This window comes from Bubalus bubalis, chromosome 4 (genome assembly GCF_019923935.1).
Source record: "Bubalus bubalis isolate 160015118507 breed Murrah chromosome 4, NDDB_SH_1, whole genome shotgun sequence".
Classification (NCBI taxonomy): Eukaryota; Metazoa; Chordata; class Mammalia; order Artiodactyla; family Bovidae; genus Bubalus; species Bubalus bubalis.
The window spans coordinates 59,014,415-59,028,361 of record NC_059160.1 but is presented as its reverse complement, the minus strand read 5'-3'; the positions used below and the strand labels follow the sequence as shown (position 1 = coordinate 59,028,361).

Genomic DNA, 13,947 nt, shown 5'->3' with positions numbered 1-13,947 from the left:
CACGTCTGTTCCTTTTCGTTTGGGGTTGTGTTTTTAGGATTGATTTATAGTTTATTCTGTTTTCCAGATGGAGTCATCCTTTGGATATACATTTTGCACATGTCTTCTGTTTTAGCCTATGACTTTCCTTTTCACTCTCTTAATGCCTTTAAAAAATGAACAGAAGTTCTTACGTTTATGTCTATTGTGCTCCATTTCAAAGTAGTTTTTGTATGTGGTGTGAGATGGGATTCATCTTTCCATACAGGTATATGCTTATACCAGCATTATTTATTGCAAAGACCATTCGACTGCCACTGGGGTAAGTGTAGGTGATGAGAGGGTTTGGAGAACATTCCAGGTAGAGGTTATCACCTTTATAGAATTCTTACCACTATTATTGTGTTTCAAGTACAGTAATTGTCACTTTATATATATTTTCTCACTTATTTTTTGCTGCTCACTTCTGAGGTATAGGTTATTCTCATTTTAAAAATGAGAAAACTCAGATTCCAGGACTTTGAGATCACAAGATTCTTAATTGACTGACTTGAAGGTCAACTCTTGAAGAGTGGTAGCAGTGTTTCCTTTTGAATCTCTCTCTGGCTCAGGGGCAGCTTAATGTGTAAGTATTTGAGAATCCAAAGCTTCAGGAAACTTTGCAGCATTCTCTTGTCACTTTGTGCAGAAGTCCCAAATTTTATTATCTCTTCTTCACATAAAAGAAATATATTTTAAAATGCTAGGTGGCCGGTTGCTGTATTGTTGATTTTCAAAGGATTTTCATTGATTACTTTGCATGGCAGACCTGAATTTATCTTCTAGTTTAGGAAGACAGTAATGCTGAAAGCTTATCTCTTGTGCAGTCAGATAGGTTGCAGTCAGATGAACTGCAACCTATATTTTCATGTTCCCGCTGCCTCCTGCTTGGGCATTTGGCCTCTCTGTGAGCTTTTTTGGGTACAGCTTTATGTTGTAAATCCCACGTTTATTTGGAGGGCTAGCTGTGTGAGCCTGGGCAAGTGACTTAACTCTCAAGCCTCCTTTTCCTTAACTGTCAAGTGAGAATGAAAATATACTTTCAAAAAGGTTTTTGTTTTGTTGTTTTTAGGGCTAAATGAGATGCTAATATAGTTTGTAATATGTGATAAGAGGTCAGGTAACTTTTGATAAATAATCATATTAATTTATTAAAATAGCTTTTGTGGTTAACTTCTACAAACTACTTTGCGTCTTTAGGTTTAATGCATTCCCTCCAGATTAACCAGTTGTAACTTGACCTTAGAAATCATAATTTATGTTTTAGAGCAATGTAGAGTAAGGAGAGCATTAAGAAGGTGAAGAAATCAAACTGGAGCATGTGGTTTTTTTCTCTTTTCCTGGAACAAATGTTTCTATATTTTTTGTGTACTATATTATTTCATTTTTCTCTACAGCATTAAAGCAGAGTGTATGGGCTCTCTGTAAATACCAGTTGGTCTCTAGGTATGTAAGTATGCAGTCTATTTTCTTAGTGAAGAAAGTTGAAGTTATGATTCTGCATATTTACATTTCCATTTTGCAAGCAGCATAATTGAAATCTATGGAGTTTTAAAAATTGATTCCTCAAAATTCATTTAAGATTTCAAGTATATTAAATACTCATTTTAGACATTCAAATAATGTTCATAAAAATTTCAACTCTAAAAATTGACATAATCCAATTCCAGTATACTGTCATCCAGCCAAGTTCCTATGCTGATCAGTTTTACTATAGGGTTTGGGTTATTGAGAAAAATAGTAGGTAGGGCACATCTAATGATTAAATTTAAAATTTCTAATTTTGTTTCTATGAGCAATCAAGAATTTGAAATCTTTAAAAATCATCAAATTGCTTTCTTAGCAAAAGTGACAAAACCACGGAGTCTCACTGAATCTTTATACTGAATTTCATATTAGAAATGAGATTGCCTGAATATATTTAGAATCTTACTTTGAAGTGTCTGAGCTGAATTGAAGCTATTAGTTTTCTGTGGATCGCAGTGTCTATCTGCAGGGGCAAAAAGCCTTACTGCTTCTGTAGAGCTGCCAGGGCTGACGCGCTCCTTAGATTATAATTGCAAGTCACTATTTGGCAAGCTCAGCAGCTTAGGCTCACCAATAAGTTAACCTGTGTTGCCTTTCTCAGACTGCAGTCTTTTTGAAAGCAGTTAAAATGTGGATATTTTATTGATTCCTTTAGATTTAAAAGTGATCTTTAAATGTAATATCTGTGAGATTTTAAATATAACATTTTCAGTGTATGTTAAATAAGTCCATTTTCTTCAGTGAAATTTTTGACATTTTAGGTATAGATTCTGTAAATATTAATAAGCATTTGGAGTATAGAGATCTGGTAAATAATTATTAGTTACATTTTAAAAATAATTATTTTATCAAGAATGAGTTTAATTCCAATTTGGTTGACTTGGTTGACTGGTTTTGTTTATATCTGAACTTTGGCACTCAAGAAGTTTGACTTACTACAAAGCTTTGTATCTAGAGTAGTGGTTTCCTTTATGTTATATGGGGACATTGGTATACAGTTGTGTATTATGGTATAAAACATCCTTGATTATCTCAATATGTTTCCTTAGTATTCGTCCACTTTTCTAGCCTTTATATTATGTTTTCGAGCAGTTTTGTGATTAACATGTTGGTGTAAAACAAACTTCCATATCTTTATATATTGCATCTTAAAGTATTATTTTGTCCTTTGGTTTTTCTCTTCTAAATTTTCTTTAATAGGAAGTGATTTGAAGAATGTTTTCTTGCAGTTTATCTGTATAGCTCTGTCTTCTTTCCATAAATTTACAATTGTTCCATTGGTTCAGTCTTCTGCTTTTTCTTATTAGTGTTCTATCCTAGGTATTCTCATATTGCTAGTGTTCACAATTATAATTTTTAGTGCCTATATAATGTTCCATTGTTCAAATGGCACAGTTTATTTAGATAATCCTATACTTTAGGTATTTTCCAAATTTTTATAATCACAGTGAATAGTATAATACTATTTCCATAAGTATATGTTTTCTGCTTTTGACTTTTTCTTTGAGATTAAAAATTCTCTTTCAATGTAACTCTGTAGCAGGCTTACATTTTCTTTCCTTGAGGAGTTAAACTGCGTTATTCTTATCATTTTTGGTTTCAAGTGTCTGATCATAATTTAAGTATTTTTTTCCTTATAAGTTACTTGTTCCTTTTCCTATATGTGCAGAGGATTTTTTTTTCCTTTAAAATCCAGTAATTCTACTAGATTATGTCCTGGTGTTGGTTATTCTGTATTGCTGTTTTTAGGTACATGGTATGATCAGTTAATATGTAATTTCAAATCTTTTTTTCTTTCAGGGAGTTTTCTTGAATTACAGTTTTTAGTATTTGATATTTTCTTTATCTTTGTTTTTTCTTTGTTGAATCTTCTTCAGTGATTTGCTACTTTCATATCATTTTTAACTTTTTTCTTTATTTTTGATTTTTAAAAATTCTTTCCTTTTGACCTATCTTTAAGGTATTATTTGTTATATTTCTTCATTCTGTATTCCTTATACATTTAATGAAAGCTATGTAATGTAGCCTTCTTTTCTTTTTTTTTTAGACTTCATCTTTAGGATTAAAGGATTAAAATTTACAATTCTTTTCCAAGTTCTGACATCTCATTTTTGAGTTTTCTAATTCTGACTTACGTTGTTTTTTTTTAATGTCTTGTATCATTTTCCTGTCTTTTTGGGCATCTGTTGAGAATGTCTTCTTTCTTGTTCTCTTTGTTCTCATAATAACTTTGTCTGGGGTTCATCTGTGAAGTCCGTTTCCCTCAACTCTGCAACAGAGGAGTTTAGAGGGTAACTCTTCTGAGATTGCTTGGTTTTGTTCTGCTCCCGGACTTGTATGTGAATTTTCACTTTGCTTCAACTATCCTGACTCCAACCTGTTCAGGTTTGTTTCCACTGCTAGTAGTGTCTCCTCAGTATGGAGCCCTGACCTGGGAAGGAGGTGCCTTGGCTGGACAGTTTTGGGGGTGTTCTAGCCCTTCAGACCTTTCTGCAAACTTCTTGGACAGAACTAATGCTGATTCTGTGGGTATTCCTGGTTTAGCTGATATTGTCAGATTGGCCACCACACTTTCCCATGGATACATTTTAGCTATGTGGGGCTTTTCCTGTTCTCAAATCTTTCTCAGTCCCTATAATTTCCCTCTGCTTCCTCCTGCACAGATACTAATACTATGAAGGACTATGGCTGTTAAATGTTGGATCTGCTAGGATATTTTGGGGCTCATGGGGATACCTGAAACGGTCTAGTTTTACTGTAAATGTTGTTCATGGGGTTTTAGTTTTGCTATCTGGCTTGCTATCTGTAACACATACACACTCACACATTATACTTACTATCTGTGCTGGGATTCCCAAGACCAGGTTTGATGACTCACTGGGAGGACTCACAGGACTCAGTGTAGAGACGTGGTGTTCATGGCTATGATTTATTACAGTGGAAGGATACAAAGCACATCAGCAAAGGGAAAAAGGTGCATAGGGTGAAGTCCCAAGGAAACCAGGCATGAGCTTCCAAGGGTCTTCTCTCAGTGGAGTAGATGTATTTAATTTTCCAGTATCAAATTGTGACAGCATGTATGGAATATGGTTTACCAGGGAAGCTTGTTAGAGACTGATTGGCCAGGGACTTTGTTGGAGGCTGCTTATCTTGACATCATCTGCCTAGCATGTACTGAATTTCCAAATTCTAATAAGGATAGCAGGTGTTCATCCATGGTTCAGTCCTAAACCATATCTTTTGCACAAACAGTTTGGGCACAGTGAGCCACTGTCTTCAGTTAGGGTGGTGGGAACCCCCAAAAAATCCAAGTTTGAAGACTCCAGCCAAGGGCCCATCTTGAAAGCAGGACTTTATAAGGATAAGCAGTCTTAGGCCTGCTTGTGCACACATACACAACAAATGGAGGGACTTAGGGAGATTGAAAAACTCTGCCACGGTCGTAACCTCTATCTTCTCAGAGTCCTCCAGTTACAAGGACTTTAGGCAAGACAGAATTACATTCAGATTTCCGGCTTTGAAGAAGTTATTGCTGCAGTGGTATGCAGGGTAGATAGCAAGACACTGAGAATGGAAATAGGCAGTAGCTCAGGTGACAGATGATTGGTGCTTGAAAGAAGACGAGTGAAGAAGAGGGAGGAATGGAGTTGAAGGGATACTGTATATATTAATATTTATGAGAATGTGTATGTGTATAAAAGGCTTCCCCGGTGGCTCAGCGGGAAAGAATCCTTCTGCTAATATAGGAGACATGGGTTCGATCCCTGATCCAGGAAGATCCCCTGGAGAAGGAAATGGCAACCGACTCCAGTATTCTTGCCTGGAAAATTCCATGGACAGAGAAGCCTGGTGGGCTACAGTCCATGTGGTTGCAGAGAGACAGTTATCTTACCTTAGGTGTCAGGTTGCAAATACTTGGTTTCCTTAGACAGAATTTGTGTTATGTTATTCTTACATATTTTTTATTGTTGTTGAGGGCTAATACTTACTATTTTGAAACATCTTAAAGTAGAATATGAGTTTTTAATATGTAAAAGCTAGTGGAATCTAAATTTCAAATTTTAAGTCTTTTTGAAGTGTGTTAGATTAGATAGAACAAACAAAAAGCCTTCAGGTTTGACTTTTGTTCTGTGGCAGTTTTATCTGGGACCTGTATGTGTAGCTGATAACTGCCAACTGTGATTCATTCAGTGATTCGTTGCTTTCCCTGAGACTATAAATAAAAGTGTCTTGTGGCTAGTTTCCCAATCTTTGGATTCTGCTTAATATTGATTTCTATACTTTTATTTTGCTTAAATGTAAAAAATCAGGTAATTGTGAAGTACTTAATTCTCAACACAATAAATGATAGTATCAGCGAAGTCAGAAAGTAACATTTTAGTAAAAGTAGATAAATTCATCCACTTTCAGTCTCAGAAGACCTGCTTACTCAAACTGGATCTTTGTTTATTCTTGTCCAGCAGAAACTGAAAAAAGTCTCCACTGCCTCCAGAGATGAGTGTTTTAGAGAAAGGCTAGCGTTGCCCTCAGGCCAATGCTTTTGAAAGAATGGTAGGCCATCCCCAGTCTAGAATGTTGCCAATACCCCCTTTATTTTGAGTTAATTTTTTATTGTGTTTCCACTGTAGAACTGCCAGCACATCAGATTCAAAGAAATATATTCAAATATAAAAAATATATATTGAAAACAAATGCAGACTATTTTACTTATTCTCTACCAGTGTTCCCTTATGTTTATTCATGATCTGTCTGTGACTGGGTCTTTTATTTAGGTGGAATGTTGTAATCCTGATGAATTAATATAGTTTACCTCAGTATATTGTATTTTTCTTCTGTAAAAGAGGTGATTGAAGTAACTCTACTCTGACATAATAAAATCATGAGTACTGTTCAATTACTAGAATTAGGATCTTATAGCCCACTGAATGATGTTATGGTTGTCCTGATCATGACACCTGTTATGCCATAAACCAGGGAAGTTCTGAATCCCTTGTGAATAAAATGGCCATTATTTATACCTCATATAAAATGTTCTTACATATGCTTACAATTACATAAAATTTATTTTTATTTTCCTAGTCTATTCGGCACTTGAAGTACTCCTTATTTAAGAAATCACTCCTGGGCAGTGTTTCAGATAATGGAATAGTAACTCTCTGGGATGTGAATAGTCAGAGTCCATACCATAACTTTGACAGTACACATAAAGCTCCAGCTTCAGGCATCTGTTTTTCTCCTGTCAATGAACTGCTGTTTGTAACTGTGGGCTTGGATAAAAGAATCATTCTCTATGACACTTCAAGTAAGAAGTAAGTATAACATGCTCATTTCTTAATTTAGTAACAAATAATTATTTCACTAGTAGCCTTATTTGTGATTTGCATAGACCTCTGATGAATGTTAAAAGATCTAGAGATTGTATATTTGTTGTCTAACAAGGTAAAATTTTCTCTTCTTCCCATGTGCAGAAAAAACTTGATGAGTCTTTAGAGTACTTCTGGGTGATGAATGTTGAGAGGTAGCATGTTGATGATTTCACATCTTTATTTTAACATGCATGCCATGTTATTCTCTTCAGAATACAACTAAATTTGTATATTTTTAAAGCAACATGATTAATTTGCTTTAAAATTACTTCAGTGTCTAGAGCAGGGTTTGTAAGCCTTCAGATTTTGGGCTGGATGAGTCTTGGTTGTGGGGAGTTGTCTTGAGCATTGTGGGATATTCAGCACCTTCCCTGGCCCCTACTTACTATTAGATTGGTGCAAAAGTAATTGTGGTTTTACACTTGAAATTTGCCATTTGATATTGAAATACATTCCTAAATAAATGTGGTTATGTTATTGTTGTTCAGTCATTCAGTTGTGTCCAACTCTTTGCGACCCCATGGACTGCGGCATGCCAGTCTTCACTATCCTTCACAATCTCCTGGAGTTTGCCCAAACTCATGTCCATTGAGTCTGTGATGCCATCCAACCATCTCATCCTCTTTTGCCCCCTTTTCCTTCTGCCCTCAATCTTTCCCAGCATCAGGGTCTTTTCTAATAAGTCAGCTCTTTGCATCAGGTGGCCAGAGTTTTGGAGCTTATGTTATAGATCATTTTAATGCACATTTACCACTTTTTTTGTTTGTTTGTTTGTTTGCTAAAGCCTTTGACTGTGTGGATCACAATAAACTGGACAATTCTGAAAGGGATGGGAATACCAGACCACCTGACCTGCCTCTTGAGAAATCTGTATGCAGGTCAGGAAGCAACAGTTAGAACTGGACATGGAACAACTGGTTCCAAATAAGAAAAGGAGTACGTCAAGGCTGTATATTGTCACCCTGCTTATGTAATTTATATGCAGAGTACATCATGAGAAACCCTGGGCTAGAGGAAACACAAGCTGGAATCAAGATTGCTGGGAGGAATATCAATAACCTCAGATATGCAGATGACGCCACCCTTATGTCAGAAAGTGAAGAAGAACTAAAGAGCCTCTTGATGGAAGTGAAAGAGGAGAGTGAAAAAGTTGGCTTAAAGCTCAACATTCAGAAAACGAAGATCATGGCATCCAGTCCCATCACTTCATGGCAAATAGATGGGAAAACAGTGGCTGACTTTATTTTTCTGGGCTCCAAAATCACTGCAGATGGTGATTGCAGCCATGAAATTAAAAGACACTTACTCCTTGGAAGGAAAGTTATGACCAACCTAGGTAGTATATTAAAAAGCAGAGATGTTACTTTGCCAACAAAGGTCCATCTAGTTAAGGCTATGGTTTTTCCAGTGGTCATGTATGGATGTGCGAGTTGGACTATAAAGAAAGCTGAGTGCAGAAGAATTGATGCTTTTGAACTGTGGTGTTCAAGAAGACTCTTGAGAGTCCCTTGGACCACAAGGAGATCCAACCAGTCCATTCTAAAGGAGATCAGTCCTGGGTGTTCATTGGAAGGACTGATGTTGAAGCTGAAACTCCAATACTTTGGCCACCTGATGTGAAGAGTTGACTCGTTTGAAAAGACCCTGATGCTGGGAAAGATTGAGGGCTGGAGGAGAAGGGGATGACAGAGGATGAGATGGTTGGATGGCATCACTGACTCGATGGACGTGGGCTTGGGTGGACCCCGGGAGTTGGTGATGGACAGGGAGGCCTGGCGTGCTGTGGTTCATGGGGTCGCAAAGAGTTGGACACGACTGAGCGACTGAACTGAGATGAACTGACTACTTGCTGTTTTTTAAAAAATATTTATTTTTATTTATTTATTTGACTTTGCCAGGTCTTAATTGTAGCATGTGAGATCTAGTTCCCTGACCAGGGATCAAAACCCTGCCCCCTGCATTGGGAGCATGGTGTCTTGGCCACTGTGCCACCAGGGAAGTCCCTGCTGTTTATTTTATATTTATTTTAGACTATGGAAATGATGTTGGGCTTCCTTGGTGGTTCAGGTGGTAAAGAATCTACCTGCAGTGCAGGAGACCTGGGTTTGATCCCTGGGTTGAGAAGGTCTCCTGGAAAAGGGGATGGCTACTCACTTCAGTATTTTTGCCTGGAGAATTCCATGGACAGAGGAGCCTGGTGGACTACAGTCCGTAGGGTTACAAAGAGTTGGACTTGACTGAGTGACTAACACTTTTACACTTTACATGGAAATGATGTTAGACAAAAAGCAAATTTGAGTGATTTTCTTATTCGAGTTTAAAATGGGTCAGAAAGCATCAGAGACAACTCACAACATCAGCAATGCATTTGGCTCAGGAACTGCTAACAAATATACAGTGCAGTGGTGGTTCAAGAAGTTTTGCAAAGGAGACGAGAGCCTTGAAGACTGAGGAGTGTAGTGGCCAGCCATCAGAAGTTGACAATGACCAATTGAGAGCGTCATTGAAGCTGATCCTCTTACAACTACCTGAGAGTTGCCAAAGAATTCAGTGTTGACTAGTCTATGATTGCTCGCCATTTGAAGCAAATTGAAAAGGTGAAAAAGCTTGGTAAGTGGGTGCCTCTTGAGCTGACCGAAAATTAAAAAAATCATTTTGAAGTGTCATCTTCTTTTACTGTATGCAACAGCAACAAACCGTTTCTTGTTTGGATAGTGATGTGCAGTGAAAAGTGGATTTTGTACAACAACCAGTGATGACCAGCTCAGTGATTGGACCAAGAGGAAGCTCCAAAGCATTTCCCAAAGCCAAACTTGCACCAAAAAAGGTCATGGTCACTATTTGGTGGTCCAAATCCACTACAGCTTTCTGTATCCTAGTGAAACCATTACATCTGAGAAGTATGCTCAGTAAATTGATGAGATGCACCAAAAATTGCAATGCCTGCAGCCGGCATTGGTCAACAGAATGGGCCCAGTTCTCCATGGCAACACCCCACCATACATCACACAACCAGCACTTCACAAGTTGAATGAATCGGGCGACAAAGTTTTGCCTCATCCACCGTATTCTCCTGACCTCTCGCCTACTGACTACCACTTCTTCAATCATCTTGACAACTTTTTGCAGGGAAAACGCTTCTACAACCAGCAGGATGCAAAAATTGCTTTCCTGGAGTTCGTTGAACCCTGAAGCATGGATTTTTATGCCCCAGGGATAAAGTTACTTGTTGTTGGCAAAAATGTGTTGATTTTAATGGTTCCTATTTTAATTTTAAAAAAAGATGTGTTTGAGCCTAGTTATGATGATTTAAAAATCACAGTCTGAAACCACAGTTAGGTTGGCACCCACCTAATAGATGTTAATAGTCCTCCTCAAATTAGCAAAATTACCCTCAGTTGAGAACCCCTAAGGGTATGTGATTCTCTGAGAAGCAAGGGCTGTTATGCCTTCTTGTCCTTCTTACAGTTATAAGTGTGCTTGGTTAGCTTAAAAAAACAAACAAAAAAAAGCTTCAGGAGTGCTGGAGGTATATTCAAGACACCTACCAGTATCATGTGAAGAGAACTAGAAATGATGTAATAATACTACTAGGGAAGGACCTACTGTAAGCCCCCTTTTAAAGTTTACTGTTACTTATTTCACTCTTCTTTTTATTTTTTTTCCCCTTATTCTTTGTTATTCTTTTATTTTGAGCTGATTTACTGAGAACCCTAATAGTAAGCCATTCCTCTCATATACCAGACACCGTAGCCAGGAGCTCAGCTTAGCTTCCAGCAGAGTTAAGCCTCATGAGTTCTAGCTTTTGGGTTAAGAGATGCAGAACTAAGAGCAAAGTGGCAGCTGCTTCCTTGTCAAAGGTCACAGTCCTCTTGAGGCCTAAGCAGGTCCCTAAATGGAAAGGAGATACTTAGAGCCTCCTTAACCCTGAGGTTGTGTGTGTATGTGGGTTATTCGCTCAGTCATGTCCGACTCTGTGTGACACCAACAACTTATAGCCCACCAGGCTCCTCTGTCCATGGAATTCTCCAGGCAAGAATACTGGAGTGGGTTGCCATTCCCTTCTCCAGAACCCTGAGGCAATAGAGACCTTACCCGTGAAGTCATATTCACTGCCAAAACAATAATTACTCAAGAAATAGGTCCTGTTTCTACAAAGTACAGAATGTATCTGTTAGAAGTGAATAGAAAAATAGGATGGAGTGCTTAGCAGTTCCTTATATTAGAAATGTCTCTAGGTCTAATTCTAAACTTCTGCTTTAGGCAGGTATTTGAGATGGATATTCTAAGTAAATAACTTTGCTGAATTCCAAGTAACTTTGGTTTTTGTTTACAGTTATTTATGTTGTATAGGCTTATATGCACACATCCACATATCTATATATACTTTGCTGTCCTTTCCAAAGGCTCGTGAAAACTTTAGTGGCTGATGCTCCCCTGACTGCGGTGGATTTCATGCCTGATGGAGCCACTTTGGCTATTGGATCCTCCCGTGGGAAAATATATCAATATGATTTAAGGATGCTGAAATCACCAATTAAAACCATCAGTGCACATAAGACATCTGTGCAATGTATAGCATTTCAGTACTCCACTGTTCTTTCTAAGGTAAGATAGTTTCAGCATTTTTTGATTGTACTAAATAAATCTAGATCATAGAGGTCATACTTTTGCTTCAGAATCATTCATATCAAAACATTTTTAATAATTTTAGTATAAATCCTTTTGATACTTAGTTTTACAACTTTTATTCATTTATTTTTTTGTACTTTTCACAATTCTCTCTCTTTAAAACTATAAAAGGCTTTTATGGTTCAGAGGGACACTCTCACATCCATCAGTGAGCTTAAGATTTCTAAGGGAAAAAAATATTTTTTAAATGAATAGGGAATTTATAAAATATTAATGTATAGTATGGAGCATTAGAAACCTGAGCTTTTTACATATTCCATTACATTTCAGTCAGGTTTGAATAAGGGCTGTTCAAATAAGCCCACAGCTGTGAACAAACGCACTGCTAATGTGAGCGCTGGCGGAGGAGGAGCCCAGAATCCTGGAGTGGTCAGAGACGCAGCCACCACATCCATCGCCACAGTTCCGCCACAGCCCACGGCAGCCGCTGTGGGGAAGGGAGCAGTTGCTCCTCAGGACAAAGCAGGTAACTGTTACTTATATATAGTATTTGGAGTTCCCATCCTGTTTCCTCCCCAAATGAATGTCATTATCACTTTTCTCAAGAACCTAGAATTTCAATTCACTTGAGGACTTGGGTAAAATTATTAGTAGATAATGAAAATTGAAAAAGTGATAAGTTCCACTTTAGCTCTAACTTTTTAAAAAAATTAATGAAAGATTCTTCACTTATTCTGTTTAGCTGAACTTCTGTTTTAAGAAATATTATCTTAAAAGTAGAATAATGCCCAATCAGAAGTACTGCTATGGACTAGATGACTTTTCATTGCATCTTTAGCTGAATCAATAGAGAATATGAAACTTTGATGGTTTCATTATGATTTGATCTCTTAGTTTAAAAAAAAAAGCTATTAATGGCTCTTTTACTTCATATTTCAAAATGGAAAGTAAATCAGGTGGTGAAATGAATATATTTAAGTGCTGAATAGTGCCTGGCACATATTAAGCAGTAAATTTGTCATTTGTTAAATAAAAGGGAATGAAAATGTTGTAATTTTTAAATAATTTCTATTCTGGTAATCTTATCAGTTCTTAAATAAGAGTTCATTTAGACTTTGTAAAGGTATAATGTGGTGATAAGCTTCCCCATACTTCTTGTAGAAAATACTCTTCACCTACATTAAATAATTCCCTAAATTCCTGAAAACCTTTTTGTTTTTATTTTAAGAAATTATGCTGTACTGTCAACTTTCAACATATTTTTTAAAATCTGCATGATATACCAGTATGTCGCCAAAGTACTCTTATCAGAATTGAAAGTACTCATGTCTTTTTTGATTTTCAGGATAAGTACTTAACTTGAACACAAATACTTGTTGGTGCTTTTTCAGTTTACTATAAAAAAATTTACTATTTCCAAGTATAAGCAAAACTTTAATTTGTTAGTCTTAATAGTGTGGAATAGTTTTTTTAAACAAATAGTAAGTATATTCACTATAAATTATCTGTGAATATCTGTATCATCCTTACATAAAAATCATTATAAATTATATAAAAATAATAGGTTTCTTATTTAAGAACTTGCAGGAATGAATACTATTGCTGTCTCTTTAAAAGAATAAATGTTGCATTAACTATATTATGAGAACTGGCATTTTCCAAAATTACTATTTTATTCATAATTTTAAAAAATTAAACAAAATAAAGATTCTGTCATTTATTGTAAGCTTGCTGAAGTCTCAGTGTCTTTCATTTAATTTTTAATAAGGTTATATGTAACAATGGCTACACTAATTAGATGTTCTAGACTTAGGTCTACAGGGCCATTATTTAATGATAATTCTTGGCTGATTAGCAGTTTCTGGCAAAATGAATGCTTACTGTGTACTCCCAAAGAGTTAGAACTTTGTGTTTATTAATTTTATTTTAAAATAATCACAGACTTATAGAAAAGTTTGAATAACACTGCAAAGAACTCTTGGGCTCTGGTATGTCCTTTAGCAGATTCACCATTTTGTAAACTCTGCCACATTTGCTTCATCATCTTCCCTCTTTCAGCTCACACACCAGATATACGTTTTTCTCCCCCCTCTGAAGCATTGAGAATATATTAGGCTTTGGTCTTAGAACTGTCACCTTCCTACCTGGATGATGCTAGGCAGTTTTCTTTTTTTTGGGCAGTTTTCTTAACCACTTGTTGGAATCTCATTTTTCTCTTCCATAGATAATATTTAACATTTAGAGTTATTGTGAAAATTGGAGAAAATGTATCAAAAGTGCCTGGTGGATGTAGGCACCCAATAAATTATAATGTTGTTAATATTGTCATTACAATCATTATTGTTACTATTACTTTAAGCATCATGTAAAATAAATTTAAAAATTGAAACAGTTCATATGGCTT

The 13,947-nt window shown here is 36.4% G+C and overlaps 1 protein-coding gene across 3 annotated transcripts in view; it reads left to right on the top strand.

The window, feature by feature from the left end:
- NEDD1 (NEDD1 gamma-tubulin ring complex targeting factor) overlaps window positions 1-13,947 on the top strand; it is a 51,422-nt gene that overhangs the window by 15,190 nt on the left and 22,285 nt on the right. For all 3 annotated transcript variants that reach the window (XM_006073554.3, XM_006073555.3, XM_044941465.1), the window contains exons 6-8: window positions 6,625-6,854; window positions 11,318-11,519; window positions 11,874-12,069. In XM_006073554.3, coding sequence (XP_006073616.1) covers window positions 6,625-6,854; window positions 11,318-11,519; window positions 11,874-12,069 — 628 coding nt within the window. The remainder of the gene's footprint in view (window positions 1-6,624; window positions 6,855-11,317; window positions 11,520-11,873; window positions 12,070-13,947) is intronic.